The 16202-nt window shown below is 36.0% G+C and overlaps 1 protein-coding gene across 1 annotated transcript in view; it reads left to right on the forward strand.

Moving 5' to 3' along the window:
• Positions 1–16202, forward strand: part of LOC145713447 (uncharacterized) — a 58130-nt gene that overhangs the window by 17366 nt on the left and 24562 nt on the right. The window contains 1 exon segment of the mRNA XM_081792192.1: positions 11493–11517. Coding sequence (XP_081648318.1) covers positions 11493–11517 — 25 coding nt within the window.

Genomic DNA, 16202 nt, shown 5'->3' on the forward strand with positions numbered 1-16202 from the left:
CCTCCTCCCCTAGTCTAAAGCTTCCTTTTTTCCTTATTACTTTCTTCTCCATGACCAGCTTCTTTCCAGGAAAGTTGGCAGTGTTAATAATATATTACCACTGAATTCTGGGGCAGAATTCAGAAACATTACAGTATTTTAAGTAAAGATTTAATATTGAAATTCATGTCTTACAAGATCTCTGGATGGAGTGGTATAATGGCAGTCAGAGTGCAGCTACATGTGTTTAAGAGTGTAACACATCCCAGGCACCTGGGTGGCTCAGTTGGTTAAGCATCCAACTCTTGACTTTGGCTCAGGTCATGATCTCACAGTTTGTGGGATCTGAGTCCCACGTCAGGCTCTGTGCTGACAGTGCGGAACCTGCTTGGGATTTTCTCTCCTTCTCTCTCTGCCCTTCCCCCACTCATGCTCTCTCTCTCTCTCTCTCTCTCTCTCTCTCTCTCTCAAAATAAATAAGTAAACTTGAAAAAAAAAGAGTTTAACACATCCACTAAATTCCAGAAGTTAGAACATTTTTCCTGCTGCTATTACTATTGCTGATAAAATGCCTTTTAACATTCACAAAACTGGTGGCTAGACACAGGAATACTGAGATGGACTACCACAACTTTCTCTAAACATTCATGTCACCATGACTGTCCTTGCCAGGAGAAAAAAACAAGAAGTTGGCTATAGTAGACAGAATTCTAAGATGGTTCCCAAGATTCCAGCCCCATGTTGTATAATCCTTGTAATCCCCACCTCTTGAGTGTGAGTGAGACTTTTAAATATGATAGAATATCTCCTGATTATGTTATGTTATATGGCCAAATAGATTTACAGATGTAATTAAGACCCCCAGTGAGTTAACTCTGAGTTAGTTAATCAAAGGAAGATTATCCTGGGTGGGTCTAACCTAATCAGGTGAGCTCTTAAAAAATGTCAGAGGGATTCACAGAAGTGCTGCCCTGTTGTTGTACTTGAAGGTATAAACAGCCATGTTGTAAATTGTTGTGGAGAGGGTGGCATAGCAGAAAGTCTCTAGGAGCTAACAACAGCCCTTAGTTGATAGCTGGCACGAAAGCAAGGACTTCAGTATTAAAACCTCAAGGAACTAAATTTGGCCAATGTACAGTGAGCTTCAGATAAGAGGGTATCTCCCTTTGACACCCTGATTATATCCCACTTCAACACTGTGAGAGGACTCAGCTAATCTATATCCTAATCAGTACCCATGGAAACTGTGAGATAATAAATTTATGTTGTTTTATGCTGCTCAATTTTTTGGTAACTTGTTATACAACAATAAAAACTAATACAATACCTTTTGTCTCATTTGTGTTTTACAAATATGTGCCTGTGCACCTATATGGTGGAACCCTAGTGGTAAGGGAATCTGGACTATGTAGCTTTTGGCTCCTTTGCCCCTGTGGCATTGGAAAATACGTAAAAAGGAAAGGGAATGGAGGTCAAGGAACAATAGACAATATCCTGCATATATAATATCTAAATATTTCAAAGGAAACCCTGGTTTTTAAATTACATGTGTGGTTATGTCTAGTTGCCTCAATAGCATATAAGAATACAAAATCAGTTATTCTGCATGTTTTGTTTTAAATTAGTTAAAATAGTTAAAACTAATTCCACTTCTAAGGCATTAGTAGTGCTATCTAGGTTCAGTTTTATCTAACCTGATCCATTCCTTCCTCCAATGTAAAGAGGACAAGTGTTCTAGAACTTTTTTGGTATCTAAGGATCTGATAAAAATACATCCATACACTTTCAAGATAAATAATGGTTTGCCTCTGCATGCAGTTGGGATATTTAGAAAATAAACAGGTCTCTATGTTCTACATGATCACCTACGTGTTCACCAAAAGAGATAAATCCTTAGAATTGCAGCTCCTCTATATTTCTCTCCCCCCTCTCCTCTTTCTTTGTCTTTTTTTTGGTTTTTCATTTTTGTTCTTGTTTCTTTGTGATCGCTGGTTTACATTTGCAAAACAAGGACTCATTTTGTGGATTTGCTAGAAAATCTGAACTTTTTTTTTTTTTTTTTTTTTAATCTTGGACAGTTTCTGAGGGTTGAGAATTTGGGTGCAGTTTAGCTGGCAGTTCTAGTTCATGGTATCTCATGGGACTACAGTGGACCTGTCAACCAAGGCTGCAACTTCTGGATACTTGAGTAGGACTAGAGAATCTGCCTCCAAGATCACTTATATGGCTATTGGCAGGGGCACTAGTTCACATGCAGCACTTCTCCATAGTGCTGCTCATGATATGGTTTTCCAAGCATGAGTCATCTGAGAAATTGAGAGAGAGAGAGAGAGAGAAAGAGAGAGAGAGCTAAAGAGAGTGCACGTGCCTGAGAGAGTACAGAAGAACCATCAGAGCAGAAACCTTTGTGTGTCTTTATTACCTAATCTTGGAGGTGGCATGCTATCACTTCTGCTATATTTTATTGGTCATAAGTCAGTCACTATGTCCAGCTTCAATGGGAGGATATTACACAAGGGCATAAATACTAGGGGGTAAGTAACACTGAGGGTCATCTGAGAGGCTGCTTCCCAACATGGCATTTTTTAAATTATTTTTTATTTTTTTAATTTAATTTTTTATTATTTTTTTAATTTACATCCAAATTAGGTAGCATGGAGTGCAACAACGATTTCAGGAGTAGATTCCTTAGTTCCCCTTACACATTTAGCCCATCCCCCCTCCCACAACCCCTCCAGCAACCCTCAGTTTGTTCTCCATATTTATGAGTCTCTTCTGTTTTGTCCCCCTCCCTGTTTTTATATTATTTTTGTTGCCTTTCCCTTATGTTCATCTGTTTTGTCTCTTACAGTCCTCATATGAGTGAAGTCATGATTTTTGTCTTTCTCTGACTAATTTCACTTAGTATAATACCCTCCAGTTCCAGTTCCATGTAGTTGCAAATGGCAAGATTTCATGCTTTTTGATTGCCGAGTAATACTCCATTGTATATATATACCACTCTTCTTTATCCATTCATCCATCGATGGACATTTGGGCTCTTCCCATACTTTGGTTATTGTTGATAGTGCTGCTATAAACATGGGAGTACATGTGTCCCTTCGAAACAGCACACCTGTATCCCTTGGATAAATGCCTAGTAGTGCAATTGCTGGGTCATAGGGTAGTTCTATTTTTAGTTTTTTGAGGAACCTCCATACTGTTTTCCAGAGTAGCTGCACCAGCTTGCATTCCCACAACATGGCATTCTTAATAGAAACTAACCAGGAAATCAAAAGAGAGAAAACGAAGAGTAGCCACGGCAGAGTTGAATTTCTAGCCTGATTTAATATGGTAAAATCTGAGTTTTATCATGTCCTTCCTTTATGTCTACCAAACATAAATGTGGCAAGATGGCTATTGGTGCCCAAATTTCCATTTCTCCATGTTACAAAGTTAATTAAACTCTGGATTTTTGCTAGCTATCTGTCTGCCCAAAATACAGATCATACTTCCCAATCTCTCTTGGAACTAGATATAGCATCTGCTGTGAATAAAAAACTGTGGACAACTTTGAGTCATGCTCTCATATTTCCCTTCTCTCTCTCTCTTAATGATTGAAATGTGGACATGGAAGTGAGCCATCTTGGATCACGTGGGTGAGAAAAATTCTCCAGAGATATATCACAAAGCACAGAGGAAGAACTGATCCTGTGGAGATGCCATGCTAGTCTTGGATTGTTTATCTACAGATCTTTAGAGGAGAAATAAACAACTGCCTTTGTGTTTAAACCAAAAGTATCTATGCTAACAGAATAGCCAAACTCATATTCTAACTGCATATTTTTTCAAACTTTTTGAACCACTGCCCTTAGTTAAAAATACATTTTAAATTGCAACTAGTATATATAAAACTATAAAACTCATCAAGAGTTCTTACAAAAGTGTAACTGTCTTTAGTATGTGCACTCTGATATTTTCCATTCTATTGTACTGAATTCTATTCTATTCTATTCTATTCTATTCTATTCTATTCTATTCCCCTATTCTCTTCTATTCTTTTCTTCCATGCTATTGAGAGAAATATTGCTGAACACTACTAAATCAATTTCAGGACTCACTAATGGATAATAATTTATAGTCTAAGAAACACTGTCCAAACTGTTTTAATAAGATAAAAATGATGTATATGTGTGATATGTTCTATTACAGAACTTCCCACCCCCATTCTGCCAACCTCACTCTACTGCTTAAATAAAATGAGAAGTAGAAACTTTAAGTTATTATTAGTTCTTATATGTTCAATTTATTAGCAGTTTATCATGACTTCAATTCCAATTCAAGTTTTTAAGAAATTTTTCCTTATATTACTGAAGGAATACTGAGTGCCTTATGTTACTAGGTTTTGTGCTAGATGAATAAGAAATTATTTCCCTGAAAGAGTGATAGTCAGTTGGCAGAGACCAACATGTAAACAGATTAATTAAAATACAATATGATTATTACTATTGTAGCTTTGACACAGTGGTGATGGGCTGATGAAACAGCAAAACTTCATGTTTGTAGCCAAAGAAAGTATTGACAGTAAAACATGAAATATCACAGATGCAAGGTTGGAGGAATCTTCACTTCCTTCTGGAATTTGTTCCTTCCCTACTAAATAGCCTGGAACAGAACACTTTTAAATTTTAGGACTGAAAACAAACAAACAAACAAACAAACAAACAAACAAACAAAACAACCATTTGAGTTAGAAGCCCAAATTCAAACTCCTTTTCTTGTACACAAGAATGAAAGATATTCTTAGGATGAAAAACTGTGTACATTAAGACTATGTGATGAATGTTATAAAACTAGCGTTTCAGTAGTGGTTTTTGCCCATGTTTATTGAGACTTATTACAGTGTAAAAACATTTATAGCTTTAATACTCAAAATCCCTTTGTCCCTTCCAATATCTTTGACATTTTAAAGTGACTGATCTATCACTTTTTTTTTTTTCAAACTAAAATCTTAGAAATGTGCTTACTTGTCTACTTTGTATTAACCTACTCTAACTGGAAGAATTTCCTTATCTTAAAAGTGGCAGGAATGTGCTCTTGTAACAAAAATCTTAGGGGCAAGACAAGGTTCAGAGAGAATGAGACTATTTCTTATTTGGATGGAAAGTGTTGTGGACAGTTGATGCCAATCTCAGATTCAGAGTTGAAAGGTATAGTAAGAATTCAGATGAGCTTAAGCTCAAGAAATAAAGGGACATCAGTATGTTGTGAAGAGAAAGGGAAAGACGGACAGTGTAAAACTTTGAATTTCTGCTTGTTCTGTATTAACCACAGTTCCTTTTAGCATGTATCTCCTTGGAAATGGAACCACAGCACATTTGGAATATCTTATATAGGATGGCAGAGAACAGGCTATTTAACTAGTGGCCAAGAACAACCTGATGTTCTGAGCTACAAATTGAAAGTGAAGGTTACTTTCTTGTAGACTTTATCTTAAAGCAGTAAAACGGGTAACTGCAGCTACAACTGAAAGTATTGATTTTGTAATTTCAGCAAATTAAGAACAAGACAGAAAACCTATTAAACCTTTCCACTGATTGCCAGGGTACTTTTTGGTGATTCTGAGGTTGACATTAAAATTACACACACCTATCTCTTGAAAGTAAAACATATACATTATATAGAAGATGATAAATGAAATTTTAGTATGTTTTAAATGTGAAACTTGCAAATCCTGATACTATAAATGTCAAACAGCATAACTAATTTTTGTACATTTTCATAAATTAGGGTTAAAGTTAGATGTACATTTATTATGCTTTAATAAATTAAACTTTTTACAGAACCAGAAGATATTTTTTAAGTAGAGAAACTCCAATAATAACATTACGTGTCAGAACATTGTAAGTAATGACTATGTAAGAAATAGATTACAAAGACTACTGAATAAGTATCAAATTATATTTTTTGTGTCCAAGAGCAAAACAAACCTATTTTAAAGTTTTGTGGAACATGTGAAACTTTTAAAATGTAATTCTAAGATTCTTCAAACGAATATATTAAAATTTACATTAATCGTAATGCCAAAGAAGAAACTGGTTATAAAAAATTTGATAACATGATAGAAAATAAAATTCAGGAATTTTTTTCAGTGAAATAAATTGAATTAAATTTATATCTTCCTTTCACATTCACTCTACCTCAAATATCATATTTTCTTAGCAAGTAGATAAACTAGAGAAAATAATATTTTAAAAACTTGGGAGGTAGTTTTTGTCTACAATTAAGGAAAATCACAACAAAAAACTCATAAACTGTAAGAAAAATTAACAAATTAGGGCAGTCCAGGCTTAGTTAATTCAGTGATTCAACCATGCATTTTTAAAAAAAATTTGTTCTTTTTAAACTTTCTATTTTTCCTTCTTCAGTGTGTAATTTTTGTCCTAATGATTGTGAGACAGTGTTGATGTTCACATACAAACACAAAAATGTTCATCAAAAGAAAAGGATCATTTCTTTCTTCACATCTCCTTTTAAGAGCAAGGTAACTTTTCTCAGGCACTGTCTAGATTATTTTCTTTCCTGCCTCACTGAACAAAATTTCATACAAGTTTTATGATTTCACTAATCTCTGGTAAAGTAAGTGGAAAAATCAAAATTAGCTTAGAGTTTTAATCACAACTAATTAACACAGGTTTTGATTGAGGATTTTCCCTACAGGTATATGACTCTATATGGTATAGATTTCTGAACCAAGTCAGGGCCAGGAAGAAGGAGGATTGATTTGGAGTAGTCAACCACAATGCCTGCCACTGGGGTTGTGTTTCAATAAACTGAACACACACATAGATAATATACAATAAGTTGGGAAGTTATCTACGGTTTCAGTAGTGAAATCTATACTTCATAATCGTAAAAATAAAAGCTGAAAGAAAATTCTCTGAAATATCTGAAGAAATGCAGATAAAGCTCCATCTATCTTCCAAAAAGTGAATAGAAATAATATGGTGCATAATATCTTATGCAGTTATTTGAATGTTATTTGAAGCATGAGGAAAAATAGTATTTCGAATATTGTTAATTAACTAATTAATTAATTTGAGTGAGAGAGAGCGCACATGTGTGCAAGTAGGGGAGGGGTAGCAGGAAAGGGAGAGAATCTTAAGCAGGCTCCAAGCCCAGCAGGGAGCCTGACACAGGGCTTGATCTCATGACTGTGAGATCATGACCTGAATCGAAATCAAGAGTCAGAAGCTTAACTGACTGAGCCACTCAGGAACCCTGCAAGTAATTTTAGATCACTTATAAAAAGATCTAAATAAGTCACTGGAACATGTGTTTCACAGTTTGTTTGTTTGTTTTTAACTCAAACACTTGGCTTCCTCTTACTGCTCTTATTTTAAGACTGCCATATTTTCAGTTCCTCAAGAGTTTGGTAATCATACCATCAGTTATACTGATATTTGATCTAAGGATGCTTGATTCTAAGGATGTTTGATTCTATTGCTACACAGAAAATTTTTTTCACCAGTGTCAAGAGAGTCCATTTACATTTTTTTAAGTTTACTTATTCATTTTTGAGAGAGAGACAGAGAGAGTGAGTGGGGGAGGAGCAGAGAGAGAGAATCCCAAGCAGGCTCCACAGTGTCAGCATAGAGACTGATGTGGGGCTCGAACTCACAAACTATGAGATCATCACCTGTGCTGGTCTCATGCCCAAGAGTTGGATGCTTAACAGACTAAATCACCCAGGTGCCTCTTCAGTGTTAGACTGTTTTGCAAAAGGAATGGCATAACCAGTTAAGTCACCCTCTCTATAGTGAAGGTCAAACAGCATTAGAGTGTATGTTTACAACGAAACCCCAGATGCATGAGCTCTATCTCCATTAACTCATATTTCATGCATAGACATTTATCTACCATTTACCATGTAGCTAGCACTGGAATAAACATTTTGAAAGATACAAAGATGAATCAAATAACTATTTTCCTTTTATAAAGAGATAAGTCTACTGAAGGAAGTAAGATATGTTCAGAAATAAAGTAGAGGAAGTCTGTAGTTCCAGAAGAGAAGAACAGAGAAAGGAAGTTAAGGAAAGAGAAGTTTAAGTCCTGGTGGAAAATCAGGAACTGATCTATAGAAACAGATATACTATTTCCATATCTGGCTTACAGTCAGCATTTCTCTGCTTCTTCATTCCATTTAAACAATTCTCTGTAATGAGAGGGAATAAAGCAAGGGATTTAAGAATACGATATGAAGTAAGACTACCTCACTAGGTGGGAAAATGTCCAAAAGAATATCAGTGTATAGGTAGGCAAAAAGACAGACAAGTACACACCCCCACAACATAAAAAGTAGAAATATTTTAAAGAAGTAGAAGTATTTTCCAAAATCTCTTTTATTCTAGTCCAAGGAATTGCTTACAAATGTTGGATTTACAAGTTGTATGATTATTGTCAGGAGAGATGAATTTATTATCAAGTACTTTCCCAGAATTCCATGTTACTAATGGTATGCAAAGTCTTAGATCATCAAAAAAAATCTTTTAGCATCAAAATGTTATCTAAATAGAATTATTTTTAATGATGAATTTTTGTGAAATAGTAGTTGGAACCTCCAACTGCATTTTGTATGATTATCAGCTAATAAATTCAACCTGAAAATAGCCTTATATATCTGATTGGACAAATATTTTGTTATGTGCCCTTGATACAGCTATGATAAAAGGTAAGGTTATTATACTTGTAGATTCTTATACTGAATAATATAACTTCTGATCTACTCAAGTGAAATCTTAATCAAAGAAATTGCCATAATACACAGTATAGTCTAAAGAAAGAATATAAAATAATATCATCCACAAACATAGGAAAGAGAAGAAAATTAGAATATAGTATCAATAAAATGTTTCTGAAACATTCATATCAAAAGATTTCTCATAATCAGAGGCATAAATACAGCCCAAACGGCACCTAATGTCCATATGTTAAGCAAGTTATTTAAGTTGAGGAAATACGTTTGAGACATTCAGACAAGACTGAATTTATTTTGACATTGAAAAGTGCACAAGAAGTCTCCATTTTTCATGAGACAATATGAGAAACTAAATCATTGGCTGACAGAAGATATTTTGACAGCCTAACTAATCAGTGTTTCATCTATATTACTAAACATAACACTTTCAAGGCACTGCAGAATGTAAATTGTGATCACTGACCCAAAGGGGCAAAGTACTCCATTCAAGCCCTGTGCTGGTCTCTGTCAGATTGTTGCTAGTCTGCACAAGAAACTTGTGTCGGTCATCTTTTCCCCAACCTGCAGCATCATATAGTTGTTACATCGAACTAAAACCAGATAAAGTCAGGAATGAAAAGATAAAAAATAAAATCGAACCCTCATTTTTATGTCCAGATTATTTGATGAATTTGGATGCATTTTAAGTATGCAAGTATTTCTAATTAAGAAAAAACCCACCTGTTTCTAGACAGACTAGCATATACAGTGGTAATTTAAGGTCACGCCATAAAATGAAAAGTTCTCCAGATAGACTCATTTTGGCCTAGATGGCAAATATGTGTATCAATAGTACACTCTCCAATGTCCATGACAGATATTGCTAAATAATCAGAGTGGAGTTTCCAGCTGAAACTGAATACATCTTCAGAATTGAATATAATACTCAATATAACACTCCAGGCATCCATTGCTCTTCTCTTACGTTGTTTGAAATTTGTCATACTAAAATCATGTCAAATACTAGTTCTATGAGTGTCTGAATAATTGTTTTAATGAATCTGATAGTAATCTTTTTTATATTTTGAATATTAAAAACTTTCTATTTACATTTGCAAGTTACTTCTAGTAGGCTATTTCTTAGAGTGAGAAAATGATTAAAACTTGCAAAAAAATAAAGATCTTATTTGGGGAATGCACAAATTGAGTGAATTAAAATGACTTAATTGTATATATATCTATATATATCTTATAATTTAAAAATAATATATTTATAAGAAAACAGTAAAGATACAGAGATTAACCATAGGAGCAAACTTAAATAACCTATTTCAAGTATTCATTATTTGGCATAGTATGAAAGCAAGTTAATTGTTCTTTCTTGGTGTGAGATCACACTATTAAATCATGAATATAAGTTAACAAACATATCTGGAGACTTAAAACAGCTACTAGGACCCACCGGACAGCATAAGGGCTTGTAGATCTTTCACAGAATCTCTTCTCACTGTTGTTCAGTAGCTCTGCACCCATCTTTAGTCTATCTCCGTAATTTACAAGTGTACAATGCAAATAGACGTAACTGGCAACTGGTCCACTCTCCCAAATGGTCCCCTGACTCACAGAGCAAAGGTTGTTATGGTAGGTGGAAGTAAAGCGGAAGCTCCTAGAAATGCCACCCCTACCCCTACCTCTCTCCTCCTACACAATACCACACCAATACTAAGCCAAAAGTACTTTCCTAAGGGAATTATTGGTATTAGTACCACCATCACAAACCAAAGATGCCAAAGATGATGATACCTACCCAACGTCCATTTAATTCTCCTTTGGGTCAGTACAAAAACCAGATGGGTCTTAGGAATGATTGCAGATTATCATAAACTTTAAGAAGGTCGTGATTTCGACTGAGGTTGCCATTTAAGATATAGTATTTATGTTTTTATCACTGAGCAAACAACATAGCCTCTGTCACCTTGTTTGTAGCTGTTGACTTGAAAACAGTTTTCTTTACCCATACTAATAAGGATAATCAGAAGTAGATCGCTTTCACCTGGGTGGGAGAGTAGTACATCTTCACTGGTTTAAATTACACTTATAGCAACTCTATATTTGGTCATAATATAATTGGTAGGAATACTGAACCTTTTGATATTTCACAAAACTCCACGCTGGTCCATTCTTTTTGTGAAAATATGCTAACTGGACTTGAGAAGCAAGAACTAATAAGTAAAGCACGGGGTGCCTGGGTGGCTCAGTCAGTTACAGTACTGACTCTTGGTTTCAGCTCAGGTCATGATCTCGTGATTCATGGGGTCAAGCCCTGTATCGGGCTGTGTGCTGACAGTGCAAAGCCTGCTTGGGATTCTCTCTCTCCCTCTATCTCTGCCCTCCCTGCTCTCTTTCTCTCAAAATAAATAAATAAACTTTAAAAAATGTTTTAAGAAGCACAAGCATGCTAGAGGATGAGATATTAAGTCAGGAGAACCCCCAAGCTCCTGCCACAGTAAAATTCAGTTTAGTTTTCTGGAGCTTATTGAAGTAAACCTTCCAAATGTAAAGGCAAGTTCCTGCCCTTTGTAGTGTCCACCATAAAGAAAGAGCACAGTGCATGTTTTGAATTTTGGAGGCCATATGTACCACATCTGGGTATACTGTTCTGATTTTTTTTTCTTAGTAACCTCTAAGTCTTCCAGATTGGAGTGGGACGCATAAAAAAAGGGAGCTCTTCAAGTCCAGGCTGCTCTGTAAGTTGCTTGAGACTTACAACCAATGTTACCTCGTGTGTCTTTTGCAGCTGGGGATGCTTTCTGGAGTTACGGGTGAGCTCCAATAAGAGAAACATAGGATCCATAACTTCGGGCAATGCAGTATCATCCTCTGTCAACAATTATTCTCCATTTGAGAAGTTCCTGGCTACTGGACCCTGTGAAAGATTGAACATCTAATTATAGGACATCTAGTGACTATTAAATCCAGTTACCTATCACAAACTCAATGTTTTCTGAATTGTGATCATATGTGAGAGATCTACTGGGTCCAACTAGATCCGGAAGATATAAATAAATTTTACTTGTAGTTGAGTCAGACACTCATAGTACTTTTCCTTCTGGCTTTGTTACTCCTTTCTCTGACCTGTCCTTTACCTTTTGGGTAGTTTCTATGACCAGTTAACAAAAGAAAATTTTTGGAAGTCTGGTTTAGAAATGGATCTGCATGTTATGTTGGTACTGCCAGACCTAGGCATCTACTGTCCATATTCTCCAACAGCTCAACCCAGGGTAACTCTAAAAGATAATTGTGAAGGTAAATCTTTCTAGTGGGCAGAACTTATAACAGTAAATTTGAGGTGGGGGGGGTTTTCCTATAGGGTGTGGTATATGCTTTATACTAAAAACAAATATATGTGGTGCTATTTTTACCATAACTGTAATACAAAGGGCTGGAAACCAAGGAATTTTACTATTGCATGTTACAACCCACTCACAGAGTGATTCTTCATATTTCCCCAGCCTTGGACTTGGAAGGTACAGAGAAGCCCTTGTTTCCAAAGGAAGAAGTTTCCACCAAGGAACAAAACCATGATGCCATTAAATTGGAAGCTGAGGTTGCTCCTGGGTCATTTAGGGCTGCCCATGCCTATAAATCAATAAAGAAAGTTACTAATTTGGCCCGTGTAATTCAACCTGATTCTTTACTTATTAACATTGCCAGAAAATGGGCTAACTCAATATTGAATGGACAACTGAGAATCTAGAACTTTTAGAAATAAAAATTTGGGGTCACTCCACCAGGTAAAAAACATAGATGAATCAAAGTTTGGGAGAAGTTAAGGGAAACATGGATGGAAAGAAGTTTTAATACCCCTGACCAGCTGGAGAAGTAAAGACTGTAGTAGTTATGCCAATTTTATGCCAAAGGTATATAATTTTTAAATTTTTTTAAACTTATTTATTTTGAGAGAGAGCACAAGCAGGGTAGGTAGGGGCAGAGAGAGAGAGAGGGGAGAGAGAGAATCCTAAGCAGTTTCTGCCCCATCAGTGCAGAGCCCGATATGGGACTCGAGTCCATGAACTGAGATCATGACCTGATCCAAAACCGAGTCAGACACTTAACTGAGCCACTCAGGTGCCCCCCAAAAGGTATATAATTTTTAAAGTCAGAGGAATTTTATTTAATTTTTTAATTTTTAATTTTATTTATTTATTTTCTTGAGAGAGAAAGGGACAGCAGAGTGGGGGAGGGGCAGAGAGAGAGAGAGAGAGAGAGAGAGAGAGAGAGAGAATCCCAAGCAGGTTCCACACTGTCTGCACAGAGCCTGATGCAGGGCTCACACCTACGTAACCATGAAATCATGACCTGACCCGGAACCAAGAGTTGGACACTTAGCCATCTGAGCCACCCAGGTGCCCCTAAAGTCAGAGGGAGTTTGAAATCTAAATTTAAAAATAAAGGAACTGAATGTAAGTAATTTAAAATGAACTAATGATGGTCATGTAACTAGTTAATGGCAGAACCCACATTTACTGACCTGCTGGGCCTGTGTCCTTTGCACCACATTATGCCATAGCACCCTTAATGCCACAGTCCAGGGAAGATGAGAGAAAGGCTCCATAGTGCCTGGGGCCAGGGCTGGAGCACTCATCATCTGGTCTAGAGACAGTTCTCCATTGAGTGTTTCCCCAGTGTGAGATGCCAAGAGCAGTGTGAGCATCTCACCTGAACTGCTTTTCTTAGACTCAAGCTTGAGAAGGAAATCTGGGAATGCATTAATAAGCACAGCAGATTTTCATCTCATCCGAATTTCCGTATCTAGGATAATAAGAACTTCATAATTCTCCCCAAGGATATTCCTAGCTTATTTGTTCACTATTTTCTTTTATCACTTGAGTGCTTATGCTAGTGGTTTTCCTCAACTGAAGATTATTATACAAGAGAAATGATGTCTTTAGCAGCAACTTTTAAGTAAACATTTTTTTAGTTTAAAAAAGAATGTTTTTTGTTTATTCATTTATTATTATTATTTTTTTAGATTCCACATATGTGTGAAATCATACAATATTTGTCTTTCTCAGTCTGACTTATTTCATTTAGCATTATACCCTCTAGGTACTCAAATAAAATAAAAGGAAAAAGAAACAAAACCACTATGGTAAAAGTCTAGAATTTAATTAAAGTAACATCTATGTTTTTTGCCTTATAACAAAAAAGAAGAATGTTGTTACCACTCAGCTCCTTTTCTTCCTTTTTTAAACTCAGAATTATAGCGTATATACTAAGACTATAATTTCAAACATAAGAAACTATCATTTCTTTTTATCTTTTTATATTCTTGTAATGGCTTTGTAATAACATATAGACTCATCATAGATTAACCAGTGGGCTGTTATTAGATATTTAATGTTTTGATAATTTTATGACTATAAAAACCACCACAATAAGCATATTTGCATCTGGATCTTTATACATATTAATAAGTAGCACTTTAGGAGAAAATCTTCAAGGTAAATCACTAGGTATATATCATTTTTAAAATGCTCGCACTAAGATATGGAATCATATCAATAAATTATATCTATACAATATTAAAATACCTATTCAGTGATATAACTTGTCTCCCTATTAATTTCTTCTTTTATGTCCTTTAGCAATGCCCTATAATTCTTTTTTATGTAAACTTTTGCATATTTCTTAAGTTTTTCCTAACTATGCCATATTTTTGTTGCGATTCTGAATAGATTTTCTCTTTTATTATATGCTCAAATTAGTTACTGCTTGCATAAAAAAAGCTATTGATTTTTACATATGTATTTGAAAACAGATACCTTTTTGAACTGTTTTATTAGAATATTAAAATATTTTTACTAGAATACAGTACTTTTATTCCAGTAGGATTTGAAAATTGTATTTTAGATCTCAGGGGTCTTGAATATATAATGTTTTATAAAACTAAAAATGTAGGGGTGCCTGGGTGGCTCAGTCAGTTGGGCAACCGACTGCAGCTCAGGTCATGATCTCACAGGTCGTGAGTTCAAGCCCTGCGTCAGGCTCTGTGCTGATAACTTGGAGCCTGGAGCCTGCTTCAGATTCTGTGTCTCCCTCTTTCTCTCCCCTCTCCCACTCACACTCTCTCTCTCTCTCAAAAATAAAATAAACATTAAAAAAAACTAAAACATGTAAAAAATAATAAAAATAACTCACCTAGATATAAAATTCTTGGGTCACAATATTTCCCTCAGATTCTGGTTTAATCTCATTTTGGTCAGATATTATTCTCAAGTCTGCTCTTGAAAGGTTACTTAATACTCACAAAACTCCTATACAATTTCCTGATTTGAATGGACTTCATTTAGCATCCCTTAGCCCCCTTGTGATGATTTTTTCTCCTGCCCCAATCATTTGATGATTCAATCACTGTGACTTCCAAACCCTGCATCTAGGGTACTTCCCATTACTTTTTGACAAGCTCAGTTATTTTAGGAAAATGTTCTTCCTAGGTGTCGAACATTTGGAAACTTCCTCTGGTTGCTTTGGAGATTTGTACTTGTGATATGAGGTATAATGGTTCAGTTTCTGTTACAGCTATAGACTGCTGGGTTTCTGGGACTTGAGACACAAGGGGACATAGGGGAAACTTTCCAGTTTTTTTTTCCGTTTATTTATTTATTCTGAGAGAGAGAGAGAGCGAGAGAGTGAGAGCACTGCAGGGGCAGAGAGGGAGAGAGAGAATCCTAAATAGACTCTGTACTGCCAGCGTGGAGCCCTATGCAGAGCTCAAACCCACGAACCATGAGATCATGACCTGAGCCAAAACCAAGAATCGGATATTTAACCGACTGTGCCACCTAGGTGCTCCAGAAACCTTCTGGTTTTTTAACCTAAACGATTTTGTGGATGTTCCGTGAGGCAAAACTTTAATAGATTTTTCTCCATCTAGTGAAGAAGTCTCCATTTTACTTTAAGGCAGATGGAAATTTCCAATATTCTTGTATAAGGCTGTCTGACAGTGAGATTTCTGCTTTTTCAGTCTGTCTGTGTATGAATTTTAGTGGAAAGTGAAAAACAATATTAAAAATTGCTAGGCAGGGGCGCCTGGGTGGCTCAGTCGGTTGAAAATCCGACTTCGGCTCAGGTCATGATCTCACAGCTCCTGAGTTCAAGCCCCCTGTCAGGGTCTGTGCTGACAGTTCAGAGCCTGGAGCCTGCTTCGGACTCTGTGTGTCTTTCTCTCTCTGCCCCTAACCCACTTACATTCTGTTTCTGTCTCAAGAATAAATAAACACTAAAAAAAATTTTTTTTAATTGCTAGGCAGATGCCATTTTCTCTTCTTTTCTTTTTAACTTTTAAGTTTATTTTTAAGAGAAAGAAAGAGTGAGTGGGGGAGGGGCAGAGAGAGAAGGAGAGAGAGAATCTCAAGCAGGCTCCACACTGTCAGCACGTAGCCCAATTCGGGGCTCGACTTCACAAACCGTGAGATCATGACCTGAGCCGAAACCGAGTCGGATA

Source organism: Panthera onca, chromosome F2, assembly GCF_046562875.1.
Source record: "Panthera onca isolate mPanOnc1 chromosome F2, mPanOnc1 haplotype 2, whole genome shotgun sequence".
Classification (NCBI taxonomy): Eukaryota; Metazoa; Chordata; class Mammalia; order Carnivora; family Felidae; genus Panthera; species Panthera onca.